A 24,083-nucleotide genomic window follows, 5' to 3' on the forward strand; every position below is an offset into this window, starting at 1 on the left:
AGCCTTTCTGAGATCTTGTATACTTTGCCTTATATTTCTAGTGCATGTCTGATGTACGCGGTTGTCTGATGTGCAGGACATTTGAGCCTGACATCAGTATGTACAATATATCTACATACTGAAATTAGTGTAAAAGCTGTTAACAGAACTACTTCCCCTCTCTCTGGTTTACGCTCCATCAAGTACATATCTGTCCGTGGTGTTGAGTGAACTTCCTCAACAAGAAGTATGTAAAACCCTGACGCTACACACTCATTCACGTTGGTTTGCGATCCGCCAGTAAATCGAAGAAGAAGAAGTGAACTTCCTTGAGTTTGTGATTGGCCCTCGCAGTAGTCGCCTGTCAATGACGACAATCAGACGCGCCTGAAACACCACGAGAGTTGCAAAAACAACTTGTGTGTGGGGTCGGGATGCGGAGAGCTCAATGTCACGGAGTTTTACCGGCGAACAGACAGACAAGAGCCACATTTAAATCACCGATGTCGTTAGATTTGATGATACAGGATAGTCTGCAATAAGGTATGTCCGTGTTTTTCCGATGAAACGACATGAAATGCAATTTAGTTGTGAGTAAGTGACGTTATCGTACGGCTAGCCAGTCGGCTAACAACTGTGATATTATCAATATCAAATTGTCCAACGCCTTCATGTAACAGGCTACCTGCGAGGTTATTTTGTGCCTCTTCGGCCAAAAGTCCGGAAACGTACAGAGTCAAGGACAGCGATAACCTCTCCAGTGAGGCCGATGAGGTTAAGTCGTTAACTTAAACGTTAAGGAGAAGTTTCCCTCCCCACGTGCAAGGAGAACATATTGTTCTCAAGAGATTTTTGTGTTACGATATTAACTTAATCACATAGAACATTGCCTGTCATTTATAATTGTGTCACCTGTGTCGACCCTTTTGGATACGATAGTTAAACACCAAGTTAGCTAGTGGAACAGTGTTTGTATTTGGACTCCCAACAATTTATCCAAGTGTAATTTAAGAGTGATTGTACATGTTTAAATGTAAGTTAATATTTCTTAAATGTCTGTGATTCATCTTAAAATCTCGTGTCCCTTTTCTTCCTTGTTCCCTTCAGGCAGTGGCCTCTTGAAGAGGTCTCCCCATCTCCCTCCCCCTTCTTCCTCTGCAGTTACTAGTCCACTGGTCCACCATGTCCTCCCAGATTTGCAGAGTGGTGGAACTGATGATGCGCTCTGGTTGCTGCCGGACCATCAGAAGTAGATCCGGTTTGCGCACGGCAGTGTTGGCCCCTCTGGGTCCCTCTGGCCTCTGTGTTTCTGTGGCTCCTGTGCTTCATAGAAGGGCTTACAGTCTGGACTCTCTCTCCTCGGGTCCTGGTCGGCCCACACTTGGTCCAAGCTCCCAACAGCCCCGTGCGGAGAGGACATCTCCCTCCTCAGCACTCACACACAGGAACCTGTCTGCTGTGGCTGTACAGGTATGCAGTTAGCTCTAACTTGACTTGATTCTACACACAAGTCTTCCACTGCAGCCTGGCATATGTGAAGTTCTAATGAAATACATAACCTGTCTGCTATGGATTTACAGATGTCTGCTTCTGGACTTTTTTCTGCTCTTGTTAATGGGGTGTAAAATTACGGGGAAATTTCCTCTTTTAAGGAATTTTGTAACCGTGGCAAATGTTATGTTGGTAATTTATATGATAAATGGTGGTATTTATATTGTGTGTTTTCACATATGGATAATGATTGTCCAACTATTCACCCATTTTCAAGACAATTGTGTTGGTTGCAGTGACAAAAGGGCAAGCAAAACAGCCCAAACACTCTTTCCCCCAGCTCCTTCTAGGGGATCACCAAGGACTTACAGGCTAATTGAGAGATGTAAAACCTCCAGCATGTATTGAGTCTGCTCTATGTTCTTCTTTTTGCCACTATGGTCTGATACCCTGCCTTACACAGCTGCTTTTCCTTGATTGTTGAGTTGCACAACACATACATCTCCGTTGACCCTGCACCCAAAAGGTTTGCCACAAAGAACTGTGGTTAGCCCACAAGTTGTCCCTGCCTGCTGCTGCAATGCTCCAACTCAGTTAAAGTTTCAATTTATGTGGTTTTATCTTGATAAACTGTATAATTCTTGAGGTTTTACTGGATACACCACTTTGTGTGAGGAGAAAATGCATGCTTTGATAGAAATTGTGCAGGTAACTGAAAAATTAATGTAGAAAAAGATTGAGGTTCTCAATATACTGTTTTTCACATATGATGTTGATTGTTTTCACACTCTATGTGCATTTATGTCGTCCTCCAGGGCCAGTGTCGTCCTCTCTGCCGGTATGACTTCCTGGACCTTGGGGAGGTAGAGGAGAATGTAAGCCGTGCTCAGGCCTGTAAAAAAATTAGACACTTCATCGTGGACCCAGACCTGGCTAAACGGATAGCACAGCATCTAGAGCCTGAGCATTCTAAAGCTATTATCTTCGAATGTAACCCAGGTGTGTATTTTATTTATGTTTATGTCAGAGTGAAACACAGAGGTGGACCTTTCATCTAGGTTGGCGCAAACATTGGCAAACTAAACAATTGTTTTTTGAGTGGGGTTCCATATCGAAAATATGCACAATATATTATTCCTGTCAGTGAAACAACAATGAATTGATAGGCCATGTTGGTGTCTGTCTTTCTTAGGTCCTGGGGTGTTGACTAGGACACTGCTAAATGCTGGCGCTCAGAGACTTGTGGCTCTTGAAGGGGATAGGTTCTTCCTAGATGATCTCCAGGTAACACAAACATCTCTAAGCATCTTAGAGCTTTTTGCATCCTTACATTGACATTAACCAATTAGTTCTAACTCATTTTAGTTATCAGATGTTATTTCTTCAATTAATCTTTTTTTCCCTGAAGTCGCAGTTAAATAAAGGATGTTTTCATGTTGTAGGACTTGGAAGATTGTCTTGATGGTCGGCTGGAAGTGGTTCACTGTGACTACTTTAAACTAGACCCTATAGGAAGTGGAAACCTTAAACCCCCTGTCATGTACACTGACAAACTGTTCACTCAGCTGGGAATATCAGAAGCTAGCTGGACTGATGGTGAGAAAAAAAATACACACACACACACACGCTCTCAAATTCTCTCCCTCACACACACATACATACATACATGCACACACACACACACACACACACACAAATGAATGAACGAACACTGTGCATTGCACAGAGTATGCCATGCCTTTTTAAAGTGTGTGTTTTGTATTCATGTGTGTCTCTCTCTAGACATCCCAGTGAAGGTGGTGGGTATCCTGCCCCAGCGTAATCAGCGTGGCATGCTGCTGAAGATGGTTTACGCTTTGTTTGAAAGGCTGTCTGTCTACAGATACGGAAGAATAGAGCTCAACCTCTTCATAAGCGAGAGGGAATACCTGGTAAAGACCGAGAGCGTTTTAACCTAGTGTATAACCTGATGTTTGAGTGTCTGTCTTCATGAGGATGGAGTACACACATGCTCGCACCTGCTGTTTGTATTTGGGGCAGCTGTAAACCAGCTCAGATCTATACTTAGTTACTGCTGCGCCTGTCAGTATAATAATCAGCTTTGGTGTTCTGCCCTGAAAATTGGCATATCCATGATTGTGTGTTTTTCTTTGACCCTTGTGTTAAATATTTAACTCATGTACTTCTCCTACAGAAACTGGTGTCATGTCCAGGTGAAATGATGCACTACAGAGCCTTCAGTGTCCTCTGGCAGATGGCCTGTGATATCGAACTGCTGCACAAGGTATATTATGAGGGAGGGTGGCAAAGAACATTTTGGCGATTATGTGGATGTATTAAAACCAGTAAGGTTGACTTTTAAGCAGTTGTTTACAACAAAAACAAAAGTCATTTTAAAGTTAAAAAAACTTTTTTTATGATACTTCCTTGAAGCTAATACCTGGGATCGAAGCAATAAAAATTCCATGTTCCATAGAAAGAGTTTTCTAGTTGTCAACCTCCTCATCTCTGTCTGTGCAGGAGCCCTGGGAGTCATTTGTGATGTCAAGACAAGGTGTACCTGGCCCTAAGGGCAGGGTAAGGAAGAGCGCAGACTCAATAACAGCAATGTACATTTTATTGGTATTGTCTGTTTAATAGAACATCTCCCCTCGCCCTCTGCCTCTTTCTCCCCTCAGCTTCCCAATGACCACCTGTGTCTGGTGCGCCTGCGTCCACGGGCTGATCTGTTCTCTGCAGGCCTCACTCCTTCTAATGCTTCAACTCTGCTGATGATGATCAAACAGTGTCTGGCAAAGAGGAAGGTCAAGCTCATTGACAGGCTCAAGTAAGCAATGCACACACACAAAACTATTGAGATAGGCCTGCAGCCAACACGTGCTGCATCAAAGACTCCATTCCAGTCGACACATCTTCTGACCTTATTTTCCTCCTGCTTATTCTCTCTTTTGTGTTCTCTCTAGTCTCTGGTCTCCAGATAGTGGGAGTAAGCTGTTAGCGGAGATGGGCATGCAGGAGGACATTCTGACAGGCCATGTATATCCAGAGGAGTACCTTCGATTGTTCCAGCTGATGGACAAGAGCCAGGAGTTCACACAGAGCTGGCTTTATGAAGAGATCCTGGAGAACCCACAGAGGGAGGGTTGGGGCTAAAATAAAGACATAAAGGTCATGTGTATAGTTTTATGGAAATTAAATAAAAACGTAAAAGAAAAACACGTTTGTATGAAAATAATGATAATGTAATATAAATAATAAGATATTGTGTGATGATACAGAAAATACATACATACAGAAACACAAAAAATAGTAATAAGTAAAATATTCTTGCAGAATAACTTGACTGCATAAATACTTTTGTGGCCTGACATAATAGACGTCTGTGGGGAGTTACTGAAATGATGAAAATGTTTGTGACTTGATGTACTTTAGGACAATGGAGGAATGACTCCAAATGACCCTCTGTGTTGTCTTGAACTGGGATGAGTTGAAATTTAAGACAATAACACCGTAGCAGAAATGGTTGTTTTTGGGTTTCTGCAATGAAAAGAAATTGTAGCACAATAAAGGTGAAATCATCAAGATGCAGATGGCAGCATGCCAGAGGAGGCTGAAAAAAAGCCTCATGGTCATGCAAATTAATTTATAATTCAGAAATGCTCATGTATCCTACATGATTGATACAACTGCAGGTGTGCTGATGCAGTGTGCTGTGACAGCAGTTTCACAGAACACAACCTTGCATGTATCTTGTATTGCATCATTTTTCAAACTGACATAAGTGGAGCAGCAGCAGTCCAGAAAGAAGGAGGATGTTTTTCACTGTATAGCACCAAGTCTTGTATATTTTTGTATATTCATTGTGAGTGCATAAGCTTGTCTAAATGTCATGTTTCATGGAATGTGTAAACTGCGTGTCTAATTTTTAAGCAAATCATTAAATCAGAATTTCGATATGTAATGCAGGGGACAAATTGATTTCAGCCCTGTTTAGTTAAGTGCTGGCACTCTTATTTTGATGAATCTGGGTGTTTTGGCCAGATTGAATCTATTACTCTGCCTCTCCCTGGTTGCATACAGTGAAAACATGGTGATCTATTAGGTTGGTCATATGCTTTTAAAATGTTTTTGGAAAGCGTAAGTTATCTGTTTTCATGTCACACATGCAAAGCAATAATACATCTGCTCAAAATTAGAGATTGTTAAATGAATTTACTGTAAAGACTAATTGGTAGATTTGATTGTCCGCCTCTCAGCACTAGTTTTCAAACATTGTAATGTGGCCTTGAATTATCCAATATCTATCCGCAAAGCACTGTAAACAGCTGGCTTTGCCAACACCATGAGGTGAAAATAGGTCAGGTTAGAGAAAAGGCACTAGATTAAATTGTGTGCAGTTTTGCGAAAACTGCCCCTCCCGAAAAGAGTCCACGCACTGACAGAGTAAAACCAGAAGATGGCGACAATGGATCTTGCGCACGTAGCTTTTCTACCAGCAGAGTACAACACAGGCCGGATGACAGCGGTGGCAACGAGCCCTGGCAGCCCGTCGGTAACACCTACAGTCGTTACAACAACATCCCCAGAAAAGTGTCTGATGCCCGAGCTTGTACCATTCAGACAACCTTTTCAGCCGTAAGTACCGTTTGACTTCTTCTGTATTGCACAAGTTGTAAAGGTCTAATGTTTTGGAAGCTAGCGCATTTATGTAAAGCAAATTAAGGTGTAATTTGGCGTTGTATTTGAAAGGTTTTCTATCGCGATGTCGTGGCCAGATGTGTCTACCATTCTCGGTCGGCTAGCTCACGTTAGCTAGCAACAGCACCATACATTAACGTCAATACTAACTAATTTGTCGCCGTAGCGTTAAGCATTGTTATTTAACGTAAGCTATGTTAAGTTAGTTATTAACGGCTATTCATTGAGGTTAACGTTAGCTAGCTCAGGCGTTTTCTAGCATTTTGATGAAACACTATAGGTTAAACCTGTCAAGAAGCCTAACGTTAAAGCAACACTGTCCTTTTAAAACGATAGCGATCGAGCTAATCTGTATCTCTTACGTTACTGTTAACGTATACTATATTTTTTATCAAACCTAGCCAGGTTAATTAGCCGACTAGCCACTAACAAGTTAAAGGTTAACGGAATCAGTGTCAACCATAATATGGTGGAAATGACGGCTGTCACTGCATGTGTTTTCTGTCATTGCCTGTCACTTGGTTGTGTTTTGACTTGGGGTCATCAGTTTTTCTAACATTAGCTAAAGCTAGCCTTAGATATGGTTATATGGATTTAACGTTAACATTAAGTCAAACTTTTTCTTCATCGCTACATATTTTTTAACTAACTATAGCCAGCGATAGAGACTGGCTGTCCTAAACTGACAACTAGCCACCACCAGTGCACCACCTCTTTTAAAGACTAGGGTGCAATTACTGCTAATGAGTTTAGCTCATTTACAACGTCTATATGCAAACATAACTTGATACCTGTCAGTGTCAGTTCATTTTAACTATATTTTAGCTATAATCCTGTCTGTCTGTAGCTCTGCTGTTTGTTCTAGTCCTTGTATTGGCCTTTCACAGGACAGGGTCTGTTTCTTTCACCTTTGTGTTTGCCCTTTTGGCTGAGTTCCCTCCTCTGCTTGTCCCTTCCTCTGTCTTTCATTATTTATGGTCCCCTGCGGAGTAGGGCACAGACAAAAAGAGGAGAGGATGGATGGTTGTATGGACAGATGGCTCTGTGGGAGAGGGACATTTAAGGATACTGTAGATTTGAAAAAAACATCCACATAGCATATGAAAGGTGTATGACATGTACACTAACACCTGTGTGTGTAATCTGGAGGTCGTTGTTGCATAAGCCTTAATGTCACAGTTGTTTGTCGTGGTCTGGGACTGTTTTATCTTCCAGAGGGACATTTAGAGCCTGGACTAATTAGACTCCATAACAGTCTCTTATCCTCCCTCATCCCATACTCCGTTGTATTTGTATCTCAAAGCTATGCTAATATCAAGGAAGCACACTCAGCTTCCCATTGGGGTTTAGCATGTATCCAGAAGACGTTGTCTCTTGTTAAAATATATAGAGCTTATGCAACCTAAGATGGTTACGTCATCCCATTGGTTCTCACCTCCCTTTGGATACACTTCTCTGTGACACTTGTGTTACCATGTTATGTACAATTCTCCATAAGATGGACCAAAGTTGTGCTAGCTGTGTTTGTCTTGGCTTTCTTATTTCTGTCGAAATGTTTAGGCTGAGTCACACACAGGGCTATACAGGGTAACAGGAAGAACAATTAGCTTAATACTGCAGGAAACCAGGACAGCCTTATTCCTCTGAGGTAGGCTTTCATTAGCCAGGATATGTGTGTTTGTGGAGTCAAAATATCACCAAAATTAGTAAAACTATTTTGTTGGCGTAGGATACGGTCATGCATATTATAGCCAGGGAAAGCTAGGGAGGCAAAGCTGGTGCAATGTTTTAAGAGGAGTCATTTGTGTGTGTGTTTGTGCCCATGTGTAGCCTATATGTTAAAAGTTGGTAGTACGTTTTGACTGCAGTCTGGAATACTGAAAATTATGTTTCAATATCATAGTAGTGTAGACTTGAATGCAGACTGCTTGTGTTCACATTGGGTAGTTGAAGTAATGTCCAGAGGTTGTAAAGAGCAACAGTGAAACAACTTAACAGAGTTTTCGTGTTGTTGCTGAGTCAACTGTGAGTAAGCAACATAAGTAAGGCAGTAAAATTATAAAGCATGCTATTGCACAATACTAATTTGCGTTGTACACTGATTTACCAGTTTGTACACTTTCAGAATCTACTGCAATCCAGTGCAGCAGCCCTGCAATAAATCTTATCTTTGAAAAGCCTATAATTGTCAGTGTCAAAGAAGTGTTGATTTAACTAATTTTTGAGGCTGTAGTTTGCAGTGTTGTTGTTTTGGATTGCACTGTATTGTGGTTTATAGTATTATGTCTGCCTAATGTATGTACAGTAAATATGGGTGGACAGTATATAAGATTGTTTCTCAATGTGTATTGTCATGCATCACTTTGCCACTTGTCTGCCTTAGGTATTTTACTTTGTCTTTTCTACTCTGGGTTCACATTGTAAATTGTCACTGTTACAGCTCTTCCCAAGTCCTTCCACAATAAATTTGCTATTTTGCTTTAGATAGGGAGTAAAACCAATATTAACAAATTGAATCCTCCGCAGTCACACTGTACAGTGTGTAGCTAGTCAGTGGTTTCTTACATCTTACGGACTTGTTTTGTTGGTTTTCTATATCATGCATTGTCAGGTTTGTATCTTAAGAATTAATGACAGTGTTCTGAAATACCCATAATATCTCATCACCATGTACATATCAAGATACATTTGATTGTGTGTAGGCAAGACAGTACAAGGTGTCGGTAGGACTGTTGCACTCTGAAGGGGTTTTTAAATCTAAAAAGCCTTAGGGTTTGTTTGGCAACTTGAGAATGATGCTAAACTCGTTTTGTGTCTCTCCCTTTCTCACTCTCATCGTCACTGAGTGGAGTCTGACTTTATCTGTGTTTCTCATACCCTCTGTCATTCATATCGGCCTGTGTTCTGTCTCATTCTCCTTATCTCTACAGGCTTGAAGAAAGGGTGGTGGTGGTGCCAGATGGATCATGGTGGTGAGTGTTCAAGTTTCACTAAAGCATTGCACAAAGTATTAGCTCACCATATTGAAGGACAGCAACCTAAAACCCACAATATAAATACTAATTGGATTGGTGAAAATAACAGCTGTTGAGAATGAGGAAGGCTGGGTGCTGGGTGTTTTTTTTCTAAGCTGTGGTTGTTTTGTCTAAAGTTGCAGCTGACTAATGATAAAATATGGAGTCAAAGTCAACTGAATGGCATTCGTACTGTATAGGAATTACAGTTATTTGGGTTTTTTACTTTATTAATATGAATGTAATTTCAACTGATCCTTTATTTTATCTCCAGGTCAGTTTGAGAGGGAGGGCAGAGTGATGTCCCAGGTTCAGGTGGGCGGGGTTGACCTCTATGATAACCTACCCAACCCTGAAGCTCTCACTGCCCAAACTCGAAATCTCAACGAGACAAACACGCTCACACAGACTCAGAGTCTCCCTCCTTCACAAAATGAAGACAGAGGAGGGAGTGGGCTCATCCAAAAAGCCTCTCTCAGCAACAATGGGAAGGACATGGAGGAGGAACAGGGAAAGGAGGGATACACAGGAAGAGGCAGAGAGGAGGAAGAGGAAGAAGACATTGATGAGGTGATGAAGGAAGAAGAGGAGGAAGAATCGGAGGAATCAAGTTGTCTAATTCGCTGCCAGTCTCCAGACACTCCCATGACTGATTCCTCAGAAACCGGTAGGGAACATACACACTTGAAAGAGAAAATCATATTATATACACACATGGACAAACACACAGTTTAAAATCTTTGCTTCTGAAAGTAATACTTTTCTTGGCCATTTAGGGGCAGTAGAACACCACAACAAGCTAGCAGATACACAACTGAGGATATTATTACCTTATTAAGTTATTAAGGCTAATGTGTTGGCAAACAATTGACTGTTTGCTCATCCAACTGACACTGAGCAATATTAGTATTCATTTGGAGTCATTTTCTGGCCACCTGATAAGGTGCTGCTCAGTTTCCTCCTCCAGTTTGTCACTAACTTTGTCTGTCTGCTGTTTGTCACAGGGGAGGTAATGTATAGTGGGTTTATCAATCATTTAAAACAGCCACCTGCTGTTGCTGGAAACATGGCAGCTGATAGTGAGTGATTAAGACTGAACTATACAGATATTTTGCTGATGGTAAAACCAAAACAATGAGCTGAAAGAGGCTAAAATGCTCTGTAGCATAATTCCCTGGGATTGTTATTGGGAGCGAACCCTTTGATATTACATGTAGATTGATTCATTGTCAATATGAAAATATTGATTGGCGGAGCTTTAAAATGAAAAAATCTATGAGAGGATCACACAAAAAGGCTACATGTCTACAACATTTCCATCTTATTCTTAATTATACACCAAAAAATCTGCCCCTCCTACAAATTTAGTGTAGAAATAGTATGCCTGATGTTTTTTTACTCTGGGAGACACTTACACACTCACAAATATTGATCTAATATCAATCTAGCAACTGTGTTTTAAGATAGACTCTTGCTATGAGTCATTGAGTATTTCACTGCTTAAACTGTGATAGTTCAAGAAGCGACGGTGTAGTAAAGGCCAACACTCTGGTCTGGTTTACTCACTGTTGTAATACCTTTTGTGTGATTTTAAGAGGTCAGCATTTTGGATAAAGGTCAGACTGACAGGGGGTGATGATGTCATTCTGATCACATGACTGGCAGTGAAACATGATGATAAGGTGTAACAGTGTTCTGTTTTTCGATGGATTAGAATGCTTCAATAATTAATTTTCCTGTACTTGAATAAGTTCTATTTTTCTAATAATAACAATCTAATAATGCCAAGATGGTTGATTCTTTTCAACTGCTCAACATTTAGTGAATAGGGGGCTGACTTTTTTCTCTCTCTGTAGGCAGTCTGCTGGAGACTCCATATCCTTTCAGCCCTGGGACCAGTCCAGAGCCTACATCCCCTGTCATTCCAGTGGTCAGTCCAGAAACTGCATATCCCATCAGTCAAGTGGACCTGAGACAGAGTGATGTCGAAGTGGACTCTCATAACTCCAACACTGAATCAGTTGCCTCCACCACAGGGTCCATCACTCTTGGACCCACCTTCACCACTGGGCCTTTAGATTCTACTAAACTAACTATGACCTCAGACACCAGGCCTACCAGCCCACCTGGGCCTACATGTCTCACAGGATCTACAGTCAGGATAGCAAAAAATACTAACTTCACTGCAGAACATCTTACCTCATCCACAGAGCCTGTCTTCAACGATGAGCTCACATGCGGGTTTGCCAGTTCATATGCAGGACCTATCACCTCAGCTGCAGAGACATTTACAGTCACTGCTTGCACCACAAGGCTCACTTCCTTTGCTTCCACTGGTGCAGAATCCACTTCCACCACAGGATCTATAAGCTCAAATTGGGAACACGTTACCTCTACTCCAGTACCCACTTGTTTCTCAGTCTCCACCTGCACCACAGGGCCTATTCCAAGCCCTGCTCTGCTGGAGTCTCTCGAGCAGTTGGCACAAAGAGGAGATGACACTCACCTTCCTCAGTACCTTCACCAGGTAACCTGTCCATTTTACTTCTGGCATTCAGATACTGTGAGCTGTGTATCACCAGTCACTCATTTGAACAGACACTCTTCTCTTTAATGGTTTCTTAAAGTTTTTTCTTGCTGTCTTTCTGTCATTTTCGTCTCTTTACACTCTTGCTCTCACGCTAGTTATCAAATCACTGTTATCCACTCAACCCCATAATCGGAGTGGCACTTTGCACCCTGAGGCATGGGTGTCTTCAGTGTCTATACACACAAACACAGACACAGGCATGCACGCAAGTACCCACATAAGCCACACGCACACTACACAAAAAACATACACTCTCAATCTTTGTCTGCTCGATTCTCTCTCTCACACAGATGTGCATGACTGGACATGTAGATTATGGGGTGTGTGAATATTTCTGTCAGTTTGATTTACAAATGCCTCCATCAGGCACGCCTGAGCTATGCTTACTTCCAGGCAAACAGGTGTGTGTGTGCTTAAAACACACTTGCTTAAAACCGTAAACACTGCTTTAAGCAAGATGCAAACCTCTTGTAATTAAATAAAAACTTTTCTCTTTCTCCTGCACCACAATATCATTTTAAAACAATTCTAGAAAAAAAGCTGTATACAGACACCAGATGATCCCCATAATTATTACACCTGGTTTCAAGTGTCTTATGTGATGCAGGTGTGTGTGTCTTTATGAGAAAACAGGCATCGTGGCACACAAATCTTCTTGTCTGTAAGAACTGCTTCTAACTGAATTGGTGGAAGATACTAACAAAGCAGAACCATCATCTTTCCACTGTCTCTGTGAGCTTTTAAAGGAAAATTGACTTTTCACTTACGGTGATTATAGAAAATGAGCGCTCCTCTGGCAACAGCTTTGCAACAGGTACACAGTTCTACAACAGGTCTAATCTTAACCCACCGATCAAAAGTAATTATTTGCAGGTCTAATTAAATGTATTATCAAAGGTCAATAATCTTTTACGACTTTCTTTTGCGCTGCTGCTTACCTATTTCCGGGTTCCACCTACATATCAACCCTGATGATCAACATATTCGTGCATGCTGCTGTTTTGTTCACAGCTGGATGTGAAATGACAAACTTAATTGAAAAGTCATAAAGAATGAAAGGTCATGTAGATGCCCTAAATGTGGCAAAATAATGTTTTTTGTTATTTGAAGCTCTATTTTGTTGGTCTTTTTGGACTGCATTGTGAAGTTTCCTGCAGGGCACTCATGAGCCTGTTCACAAACACTACATTGACAATGGTGAATATGATATGCTAATTATAGGCTACACTGTTACGTAAATCATACAATACAACAACAACAACAGCCAGGTTGAAAATGGAATTGAATGTGAGCTTTACTATTTTTAGAGTAAGACCTCTGTGAACATTTTAGAGTTTGTGAATCATATCATATCAAAATATTTGATCAAAGTAAGATAAAATAGTATGATAAGCTAATTAAGTTATTCAAATAAACTGCAAACTGGTTCTGAGAGAGAAAGAGAGGACAATATGATATGCATTACATTTACTTTAATCAGTCTTATTTATTATGTTGATTGTCTTAGGTCACATAACATAATGTGCAAAAATCACAAACATACTCAATATTGAAAGTTAGGGGAAAATACATTCTCATAAGTGAATGTATATTTATGATCACATTTTATCAGTGTTGGTTGTCATATTTTTCAAGGGGAAAATTGCTGAATCTTAAAACTGGATATGTGTGCCTTGTGGTGTAGCTATAGTCTGTACAGTTACCTATAGAGGTCATTCAGTCGTCACCGCCCCTCACTTCATTAGAAATGCAAGAGCCTTTTGTGCCCTCCTTTCCGCCTCCTCTCTCTCTCTCTCTCTCTCTCTCTGTCTCTCTCTCTCTCTCTCTCTCTGTCTCTGTCTCTCTCTCTCTCTCTCTGTCTCTCTCTCTCACTTCTCTTGTTCTGTGATCAGCTGAGCAGCATGAAAGCGACACTTGCAGAAGAGAGGTAGAGTGTCTACCATGGTCTCTTGTTTTTCTGTCTTGCTTTTCACTCTCACTCTCATTTTCACTCCTTTCTCTCCTAAATGCAAGCTTATGCTTAACTGCTTAAATATTTCATTATGTTTCTGAGATCAGATTGCATTTTTATTTATCAAAGTTAATGATTAGAGAAGCCATTGCAGCAATAGCAGTGCAGTTACAGTTCTGTATAATGTGGTGTTCTGCATTGGCGTATTTCCTACCTGTTTTCTTGTACTTTGTCAGATCTCATTTTTCTTTGACTGATCTTGTGTCATGTTCAGGAACTCTACATGAGGAAAAGTTTCAGTCTGGTTTCAAACTCCTATGGAGACAATCTCCCTGACAGCTTCTGTGGCATAACTGATGTGAAAAAATATTTTAAAAGCATGCCCTTTATTAAAGTTGTAATCTCTCTCTCTGCAGATTGCTGAGGCCTTTGTCCTTCATGAAGACTGTATCCTTATTATTATGTCGGTGCATGTATTGGGGTTTTAACTTGTGCTATGAGTGTCATACACTTATCTCCTGTGTGTTAACCTAACTTGCTTCTTGCCTGCTTGTCCATGTGTTTTTCATTTTCTTTGGCTAACTACTACTTGCCTATATTTTTAATTTGTATTATTTCACACACAGCATGCAGAGCTTGAGGATTTGGAGTTACTTGTCGCAGTACAGTTACAGTGGATTACTTGATGCCTCACTGACTTTGTAGACAGTGTGAATAAAAAGCGAGCAAGAGATGGAATAGACTGAGGAGAAACGAGTGGAAAGGGGATAAGAGGAAACATTGAACAGAAAGAGACAGCATACATAAGGAGAACATGAAGAGGGGTAGTTACAGAGGGTGAAAAGCACCAGTAGCTGAGCTGGCTTATACACAATGCCCAGAGGCTCACAAGGTAGAGAGAAAGAAGGCACAGACACAGAGGGAAGCTAGATACTCAGACTAAAACTCAAATCTGACAGGAAAGAAAACTACAGTATGTTGCCAAAACAATACACTTGTCAGACGAGGAAAGATTGAATTTACAGATAACTTGTAAGCAGTAAAATAATGATTATCAACACTTGACGGTCCCTTTTAAGGAAATACAGTGATGCTAACCAGCTGAACTTTTGATCTGTTTACAAATCGATGGTTCTTTCTATCATTATGATTAATTATAGTTCTTTATGTAGACCCTCAACCTTATGCAAACAACCTTCTGTTTAGAAATTGAAATGTTGATTGTCACTGTACAGTGCATACACACTACCTGAATACTTTGCAGACAAACTCACAGAAAGAGACATCCTCATACAAATGAACTCAAACGCTTACAGTCAGTAAAGACACAGTATAAAACAGAGTAGGAGGAAGAGATGGGGATGCATGAAACAGAAGAAGAAAGGCTATAGAGGGAGCATGAGAAATAATGGGAAACTGAGGTTTAATCGGAGGAAAAAGACACAGTGGGAGGGAAGAAAAGAGCCAAAGAGAAGTGGAAAGCTAGCTTAGCTATGTCATGCATGTATAGAGGGTTAGTTAGAGAGAGAGAGAAAGCATTGAGCCATGTCAAAGAAGGTTTGTGTTTTCATATCCATAAACATGAGAGACTGCATCCTGGAGCGCTTTCTCCCTCTATCTCTTTTTGGCCTGCCTCTGTTTCCTCTCCTCCTCCTCTCTCTGTCTCTCTTTGTCCTCCTATTTGTTCAGTCTCACGTTCTGTTCTCCCTTGAGTTCTTTCAGCTGTAATCGTTCTTGAGAGTGTTTTGATGTGTATTTATGTATTTCTTAACTTGTAATGTTCAGACCAACGGGCGTTATGGTGCATCCAACTAGAGAGACTCTATCACCAGAGAGTATTGGACAACCTGAATGCACTACAAGAACAGTGGGGTAAACACTGCACACACAGCACACATACATCAGATGCATGCATACACAAATGTGAAGTGTATATTTTTGTCTGTAACAAAATACTTATTGCAGTATTTGTAATATAAATTTAATAAGATAAACTTTGAATTTTGGCTCTAAAAATAGAAGCTACAGAAGTAGGAGTCTTACATCTAGGAACCAGTGATATTCACATGCAAAGAATTGTATATAGACAACACACTTGTAAAAGTCTTGTACATATATAACAGCTGCACTTTTAATTGAGGCTTAAGGGTTTCTTTACATATTATTGAATATAATATATCCTTGTCATTGTATGTGCCCACATGCACAGCTATTAAGCATAAAAGTACTCAACAACATGACTGCAGTGTGTCTCGTCCATTGGATCCCAATAATATGTATTTAATGTAGTTTTAGTGGTCATTTAATGCAAATGTTCCATCAGGAAACCTTTAGGATTATGTACTCAGATAACATCTATATTTGTATTGCTTACAGTGGAGCTCAGCTCTTAGATGCTTCCTCATAGTTATAACTGTGCTTTTAACTATCTGTATCTCTATGTGTCTCCCTGTTTCCCTTAGAGAGTCAGGGTGAAAAGACTTCCTCTGACCTGGCAACCCAACATCTGGACACTCTTAAACACATCTGCCAGACACACAGTCGGTCAGTCTTCATGAATGTGTGTGTGGGTGTGTGTGTCTGTCCCCTCTGCATGTAGATGTTTTCTTTTTATTGTTTGTATTCATTGTCACCTGAACCACTAGATTTTCTGAAAGGCACTTTAGTGAACAGCATATTTTGGCTGCTTTTGTAGTCTCAAGAATGGTCTTAAAGAGGAACTTGCAAAATGTGCTTTATATTGTTCAATTGAACTCAAGGTGACCTTAAAGAATAGTTTGGGGGGGTATTTTAAACCAGAAACCAGTCCAACATTTTGGAAAATATGCTTGTTTACTGTTTAACCAGAGTCGGACAAAAAGATCAATATCAATTTGATTGCAGAAATAGGTCTGAGATGTGTGTGGGGTTTGTCTGTTGTGGTGTGTGCTCATGCAAATGTAACAAATTAATCAGGTGAAGCCGCCTTTGGCATTTTTCAATATTTAATAGTAAGTCCTTGTGTACTACACCTGCCAGAGATGTACACACCCTTTCACACCATACACACCTGCACATTCTGTATGCTCCCAGACAGGTGAAGTGTGTGTCTGTTTGCATGACTATGAGCGTGTATATCTTCGTGTGTGGTGAGCACTGCAGTGATAGTTTAAACATATGGCCCTTTGCTGCTGCTGCTGCTGCACTTTCAGACATTTGAGCCATCACACTGCTAGAGTTTCACTTCACTTAACTCATGCACACACACGCACCCACACACACACGCACATACACAGTCTCACTCACACACGTTGTAATAGCCAGGGAAATGTGTTCGGGCTAATATTAGATCGGGAGAGTAGAGAAGGGTCACCCATCTTTCACGTCTTCATTTACTAAAACCAAGAACAGACCTATAATACTCTAACCTTCTCACTCTGTCTCTCTTTCTCTCTTCTGTTCACAGACCAAGAGCTAGAGATGCTGTGGTAAGACATTCATTGTTTTTAGTGTGTGTGTGTGTGTGTGTGTGTGTGTGTGTGTGTGTGTGTGTGTGTGACGGAGAGAGAGAAAGTACATATAAATAAGAATGAATATGTGTTTTGCATTTCAAGTGACTGATGTCATGTTAACATGTTACATGTAAAAAATCTATTAGGTGTACATCTCTGTTAAGTTAGTGTGCATGTACTAATGGGCTACATTTATTTATTTATTTGTGTGTGTGTGTGTGTGTGTGTGTGTGTGTGTGTATACAGTGTGGATCTCTGGACTTTTTGAGGCCTACATTTGAAGAAGGTGGTGCACTGCCTCCATGTACCTCAGGTGAGTGAGTGGGTGGGTGAGTGATAGAGTGGGTGCATTTATGTCAGTGTGTGAGTACTGTTGATTGATTCTGCACGTTTTAGACCATTAACTTACAAACCACTTATACTTTACATTACGGCCAACCAAACTAGAAAATTTCATATCATATTTAAATACATAAATCAGTGGTTTCTTGGAAGGAAGTAATGTCTTAACTCAAGGTCCACTTACTAGCTTTCAACTGAAAGGAGAATGAGCTTTCAGCCACATCTGCTGATTCAGTTGAAAGTTTGGTATAATGAACGCTCACCCTTATCTTATAAAATGTTCTTAGTGAAATGTTTTTCTTGATCAGACATTTGGGAAAAGTTTGGAAAAGTTTTGTGGTAGTTTTGTGTGTGTTGCAAAAGGCCTTTTGCTCATTGATGAACCACAGGGGAGTAGAAGCAGTATAACTTTCACTTTGGTGTACCTTACTATTGAGGAGAGAGATGGGACATAGTGATGATTAGTTTTACTTCCACAACTGTGGTCACTCACACAGATATACACACACAGACACACAGACACAGACACACACACACACACACACACACACACACACACACACAGGCTTGTGATGGACTGCAAGGATAAGGATTTTGTTTTCAGATCATGAAAACATTTGTTCATTGGTGCTGCTGCTCATTTAAGGGCCAATGCAATCTCCAGTTTCACTAAAAGACAGAATAAACATGTTCTGTCAACACAGTAGCACTCAAACTGCTTTTACATGCTTCTGTATACTCTGTGATTATCACATTTAAGACGTTTGTGATACCACTTGGAAAATAAGAGCGCTTGCAAAAAGGAGAGATTGTTGTATTTTTTCCCAGCTGGTACTTCATATTTTAAGAAAATCTAGTACTGCTACATACTCAGGTTTCAGGCAATCGATGCATGGAAAATCAGATGCAAGCTGCTGTGTGTGTAACTCCCTGCATACAGTAAGGAAATCACTGTCACTGTAGAGTATTCTTTATTATTCTAGTGACTTAAACTAGGAAAGCAAGGTCCACATGGACTAAAGTCTTCACTTTCAGTAAACATACCAAGAGATGTTTTTATTCACTCCCTTCTCTGTCCTTTTATGTCCCCCTTTCTCTCTACTCCCCCCTTCCCCCACGCCCCACTCTTCTCCTCTACTCTGTGTTTCTCTTTCTCATGCAGCCCTTCAGATTGACGGAGGGATGGAGCAGAGAGCAGAAGACTCCTCCCATTCTCAGTGCAGCCATCCTGTCACACCCTCCATTAATTTGGCTGATGGGCTCAATTCGTCTGAGATCTCAGAGAAGGAAAAACCAGACAGTGAATTAGAGGGGAGGGACTGTTTTCATAGATCCCAGCTGACTGACAAGCAGGGCAGCAACAGAGAGGGAGGGGGGGCGGGAGGAGGGGTAGGATACACCATTTCAGACATAGGAAATGAACTGCACCCCTGTACATCTGGAGAAATGGATCAGTCCAAGCCCGCAGAGCAGCAGGGAGGAGATTTAGGTCTAGCACAGGAAAAGGAGGCAAACAGGGAAGAAGAGGAGAGGGACGTGGAGGAGGCAGCCGAGGCTTTGGAGATGGAGGATGAGGAAGAGGATGAAGATGAGGAGAAGCAGAAGGAAAGAGACTCCCCATGTCAGAAAGCTCTCCCAGTTGAGACTCTGGTCAGTGGGGCAGATGTGGAAGTAAAACAGCTGCACCAGGAAGCCCTAGCTGAGGAGAAGCTACATGAGGACAACCAGGTATATATATATATATATATGTGTTTTATTTGTTGGCTACTTAAGGTAGATAGATAGAAGATATTTTTACTAAACATTTTAAAAACAAATCAAAGTAAATAAAGAGAAAGTTCCTAGGTTCCTAGGTTTTTTGTTTTGTCATTTTTCACTCTGCTTCCCTGAAATTACTTGACAGTTAAACTGTCACCAGTACCAGTTGAGTATGAGTTTAGCATTGCTCTAGGTTTTTGAAGTCATGGTTGCAACTGCAGCTCATGCTTACTACTCAGTTCCTCTTAACAAACCATTGTTGCTATTGCTGGACTTATAAAACCCATCACTTCCTCTATTACAGATTGTTTTTCCTGGGAACAACCTGCCCATGACTGGGTGTTTAGAACAGCTAACCCTACCCAAGTTTTAATGGTTTCAATCAGAATTGAGTTATAGCAGTCCAATAGAGAGAGCGCAACAAAAGGGTTTACTGTCTCCGTAACTGATAATGGAACACAGTTATAACTTACATATTAATATATACTGCAGAGTGCTAAGACTTGCCTGCATCAGGAGGCCCACCTTCCTCAAGAGGCTCATATGAAACAACAGGAGCAGAGTGAGGAGGGGATGGAGGAGGAGGAAGAGGAAGAAGAGGAGTACGAAGTAGAGCAAGTCGACATCATCAGAGAAGCTGCCTCGCTGGATGACATGGCTAAACTCATCACTGTAGAGGAGGTGTGTACAATAGTGGATGAGTAAGGAAGAGTAACCTTGTCAGACTTTTCATATGTTTAGCAAGTTATGTTCCATTGATTTCACTGTTTTTTATTATTTATGGGCATTTGTTGATGCATTTGCATGAATGCTTGTGTGTATGTATGTGGAGTTGGGGATTATATGCACAGGTATTTGTCTTCCTTTCAGCCTAAGAGTCTAACATAATAACTATTGAACTCAACAAAAACACACTAGTAGAACCACAAACCTTAAATTGGCGATTTGACAGCCATTTTAAGGTTTCTGTCTGTCTGTATCTGCCATCTAGGCCCTTTTACAATGGACAGTACAGTGCCCTGTTGAGCAGCCGTAATAGTATTACCTAGCCATTACTGTGATACCCAGGCCATGGATTTGTTTTGCGGATATGGAAGCCAGTTTGACATTTAACTCGTCTATACTGAGAGAAAAAGTAGGAGAACTGGAAAGGTTATGCACTTGTCAGCATCTAGCAGAATTACTGTGTTGTTATTCTGATATAATTATTTCAGAATGGATGGATATCTGTATTTGGTTGCCCATCTGTGTCCAGTGTGTTAAGAAAACAAAAAAGTTTTTGTTTTAGTGAAAGAGAAGAACAGGCAGCGACATAAGTGAAAGAGAGGTAGCTGCAGAGAGATACTTCGTACGTGGAGCATAGACGGAAAGAAGTGAGGAACAATGGTAACCAGAGAAATGGCCTGCTTTTATCATCAAATGCAGGATGTAGAGCATCCAAGGAGGTATTGTTTAAGCAGTAGTAGCTGTAGTACTTGGAAGTAGTGGGTCATTTTGTATCTCTCAAGGTCCACAACTGAAACTTAACTTATTTATGAAAGACATTACACACATAGATACTGTCTTCTTAGTCCAACACTCTTTCATAAAAATTGTCTTATATTTCAGTTATGAAGAAACTAGGTATAAACTGAGTGAACATTGTGTCTGTAGTCTTTATTTCAGACTAAATAGGTGTGCTTTTAAAAATACTGGTACCATTAGACTCATAGCACAAAGAAATTCAGAGAACTCAGTTTTTCTGACATTATAATTTGCTTTCCATTTTAAGTTTCATAATCTAAAAGGTTTAGTCACCAATATGGAGGGTAGTACTGATCTGGGTCTGTGTCCGGCAGCCTGTGGATGACTACATTATGACTACATGATGTAACGATAAGCAGAAGTATTGCTAAATATGACAGGTACTCTGCCTGACCATGATAGTCTACCAGCACTTGGCCAAAGTTCATTTGCAATCTTAATATGTATTTTGAACGCTTTGCGTTGAGCCTTGGATGATCGTCAAGGTTTAATGTGCTTCTTCTCTCACAGGGAAGCAGTACCTGTTACTGTATGATTGACTGGAAATTACTGTAAATCTGTTTGTGGGAACATTGTTAATGAGGTTTAAAGTTCAATACTGCTGATTGTGTGATTTACTGACACCTGGTGGGGAATACCCTTTGTTAGACAAGTTCTTCTCATACACAGTATTGTCAGTGTATGAAGACGAACAGATCAAACTGTATTTGGTGTAAATAGACATTTTGTTTATGTTAATATATGCCTCTGTGCTTCCTAACATCTCTTTGTTTTTGTTTTTTGTTTTTTTGCTTCTCAGATGTCTCCTGCCTCTGGCCTGGTCTCCATATTGAAGAAGCGGAGTGTTTGTGTGGACAACGTGAGTGTGTCTGCCAGCTCACAGCCCCGACCTGACAAACCCCCTGCCAAAAGACGCGTCCGCTTCAAAGTCCCTGACGACAGCTATGAGCATGGTGTGTTTGTGTGTTTATTGCCTACGATTCAGAGACTCGAATCTCTCCATATACATTGACCTAGTGAATTGCCTCACTACAAGTGAATTTGTACCATTGGCACGTTTAACTTTAAGTTTAGGTAACCTACACCAAATGTACAAATCCATTGTGACGACATTGTCACAATATTTGATGAACTCTAGCAACTTCTCTAATCTATATTATTCACCTACCCTCTGTCTCTCTGTCTCTGTAGATGTTGGCGGTGGGGACTCCTGCCTGCTTCTCTTCCTGCTTTGTCTGGTTACCGTAGTGATCAGTGTGGGTGGCACTGCCCTTTACTGTGCTCTGGGCGATGCCCACTCCTCAGTCTGTCAAGACTTCTCCAGAAATGCAGACTTCTACGTTGGCCAGATACAGCGCGGGATAGCTCACATCCAACACTGGCTTTCCCCAGGGTCATAGCAGCAAACAGTCTGTCAACATAGTGGAGCCTCTGGCCTTACTGTTTATCACCGTGGGTTCCAGCAGTTCCTGCTACTTCCTGGGACAATGTTTTCTGAGGTAATGGTGCCAGGCAGCTGCTACATCCCCTGCTGCTAAGTGGAGCAAGTGGCTATTATGCTGCCTAATTGGCTAAACAATTATATCAGATATGGTTGGCATTTGTAAGCCTGCTCTACTGCATTTTTAATGTTCTTTGAATACAATCGCAGGGTTCACTGAGACTAAAAGTTGTAGGTCAGATGGCCCTTTACAACACTAGTTTGAAAGGGAAAGCACAGCAGAGAGAGAAAGAGCATAACGGGAGAATAGAGCCTGCATAACAGAAGAGGAAGAACTGACCTACATCCCTCTCAACCCTGTCCAGATTAAATAGGTTATAAATTCTTAAGATAAGTTTAGAAATTCTTAATGTGACTGAAGTGTCCTATTGAACTAGCTGAGCGCCTTTTCCGCACATACGTTCACCGTCAGCCAGTGATACTTAAGTTTCAAAAGTCACTGGTAGATAAAACGGCCATGACCGAATACAAACTTTCACTGACTCACACTGGACCCCAAGACTCAACTCCCTCGGTTAAGAATAAGAACAAAGAAATCAGCTGCAACCCACTGAGATGTAAAAAAGTATATATAATGTATAGTTTGTTAACTGGGGGGCACAGAGATGCTCTTTCCACACACACTGCACAAATGGGAAGTGCCCCAAAGGGCATTTTACATTTTAACTGCTGCAACCACTAGTGTTGCTTTTATTGTTGACTTTTTTTAGAATCACAAATGAAATTTTCAAATGAACAAACCAAATCCGTGGTCTCCTACTTGGAATGAAATCATTGATGTCTTAATCAACTTTTGAATGAATGTTTGGAGTTTAATGTTAAATGTTGCTTTGTGTCATCTGTGGGGCATTTATATATTGTCAGAAAAAAGATTGAGGGTTATTTTGGTATATATCAACATTGAGCTGCTTTGTGTAGCATATGCAACATGTACAGGAACACAGTGCACCTCTGTATATGCTGTCAGAAGAATGTTTAACATGTTGCATGTAAGACTGGTACGATTTTTCTTTTTTCTTTTTTTTCTCTTTTTTTTAGGATATTGCAATATTTCTACAGGCATTGTTGTATTGGTCCTAGTCTACATGCAGGCTTTACTTGGTTTGATCAGAAACAAAACATATCCATATCCACAAACTGTTTTCAGGTTCAGTATGTTCATTCGTTCTGCACAGATAACATGAACGGCCTCTTCTGGCTAGGTATGGAATATTTCAGTAAAAGAAACTGATAGATGAGAATTGTATAATTAATGTTAAACAATAATTATTCAGTGTAGTTTATCAGTACAGGCCTCGATCTCTGTGTCTGTCCAGCTCTGCCTGCCTGTGTGTTTGCTGTTCTTGGGGATTCTGCGCATTATCCTCAATGTTTTCTATTTGTTTTTTTTTCCAAAATAACTTTTTGCGACTCAGAATGACTTTTGTCACCACTTGGTCTTCTTAAGGAGTCATCTAGTTAACATCTGCCTTATTTGTTAAACATGTGTCTTATGTGTTTACACCTGCTGAAATTTGACCCTTGTTTTGATCTTGACCTTTCTCTGGGTGGAGAACTGATTTCCTTATGAGTCATGGAAAAGGCTTAGTCTATGAAACCGACACTTTATTCTGACACCAGTGCTTTGACTCTTATTTCTAATCATTTTAAAGCAAGTGTAAGTCTTATTGGCGTCATGTTAAAGTTTGCTTAGTCAGGCCTCCATACTTTTTATGTTTTATTTTAACATATTGCAATGTTTGGT

At 40.6% G+C, this 24,083-nt stretch overlaps 2 protein-coding genes across 2 annotated transcripts; both read left to right on the forward strand.

Annotated features, from left to right (window-relative positions):
- Positions 1–283: 283 nt before the first annotated feature.
- On the forward strand, positions 284–22,238 carry cnsta (consortin, connexin sorting protein a; the record flags this gene model as incomplete). Its single annotated transcript, XM_070906372.1, has 12 exons — positions 284–298; positions 9,762–9,849; positions 11,039–11,709; positions 14,140–14,170; positions 15,509–15,595; positions 16,186–16,267; positions 17,169–17,190; positions 17,461–17,527; positions 18,719–19,284; positions 19,807–19,995; positions 21,638–21,791; positions 22,030–22,238. Coding segments are annotated over 12 exons (2,181 nt in total), but the record flags the coding sequence as incomplete, so codon positions are not given.
- On the forward strand, positions 372–5,431 carry tfb2m (transcription factor B2, mitochondrial). The gene is made up of 10 exons (XM_070905138.1): positions 372–522; positions 1,087–1,449; positions 2,286–2,469; positions 2,663–2,754; positions 2,913–3,066; positions 3,253–3,401; positions 3,665–3,754; positions 3,991–4,047; positions 4,149–4,297; positions 4,434–5,431. Exons 2-10 carry the CDS (start codon positions 1,162–1,164, stop codon positions 4,621–4,623), a joined length of 1,353 nt encoding a protein of 450 aa, XP_070761239.1. The 5' UTR covers positions 372–522; positions 1,087–1,161; the 3' UTR covers positions 4,624–5,431.
- Positions 22,239–24,083: the final 1,845 nt, after the last annotated feature.

Source organism: Enoplosus armatus, chromosome 1, assembly GCF_043641665.1.
Source record: "Enoplosus armatus isolate fEnoArm2 chromosome 1, fEnoArm2.hap1, whole genome shotgun sequence".
Classification (NCBI taxonomy): domain Eukaryota; kingdom Metazoa; phylum Chordata; class Actinopteri; order Centrarchiformes; family Enoplosidae; genus Enoplosus; species Enoplosus armatus.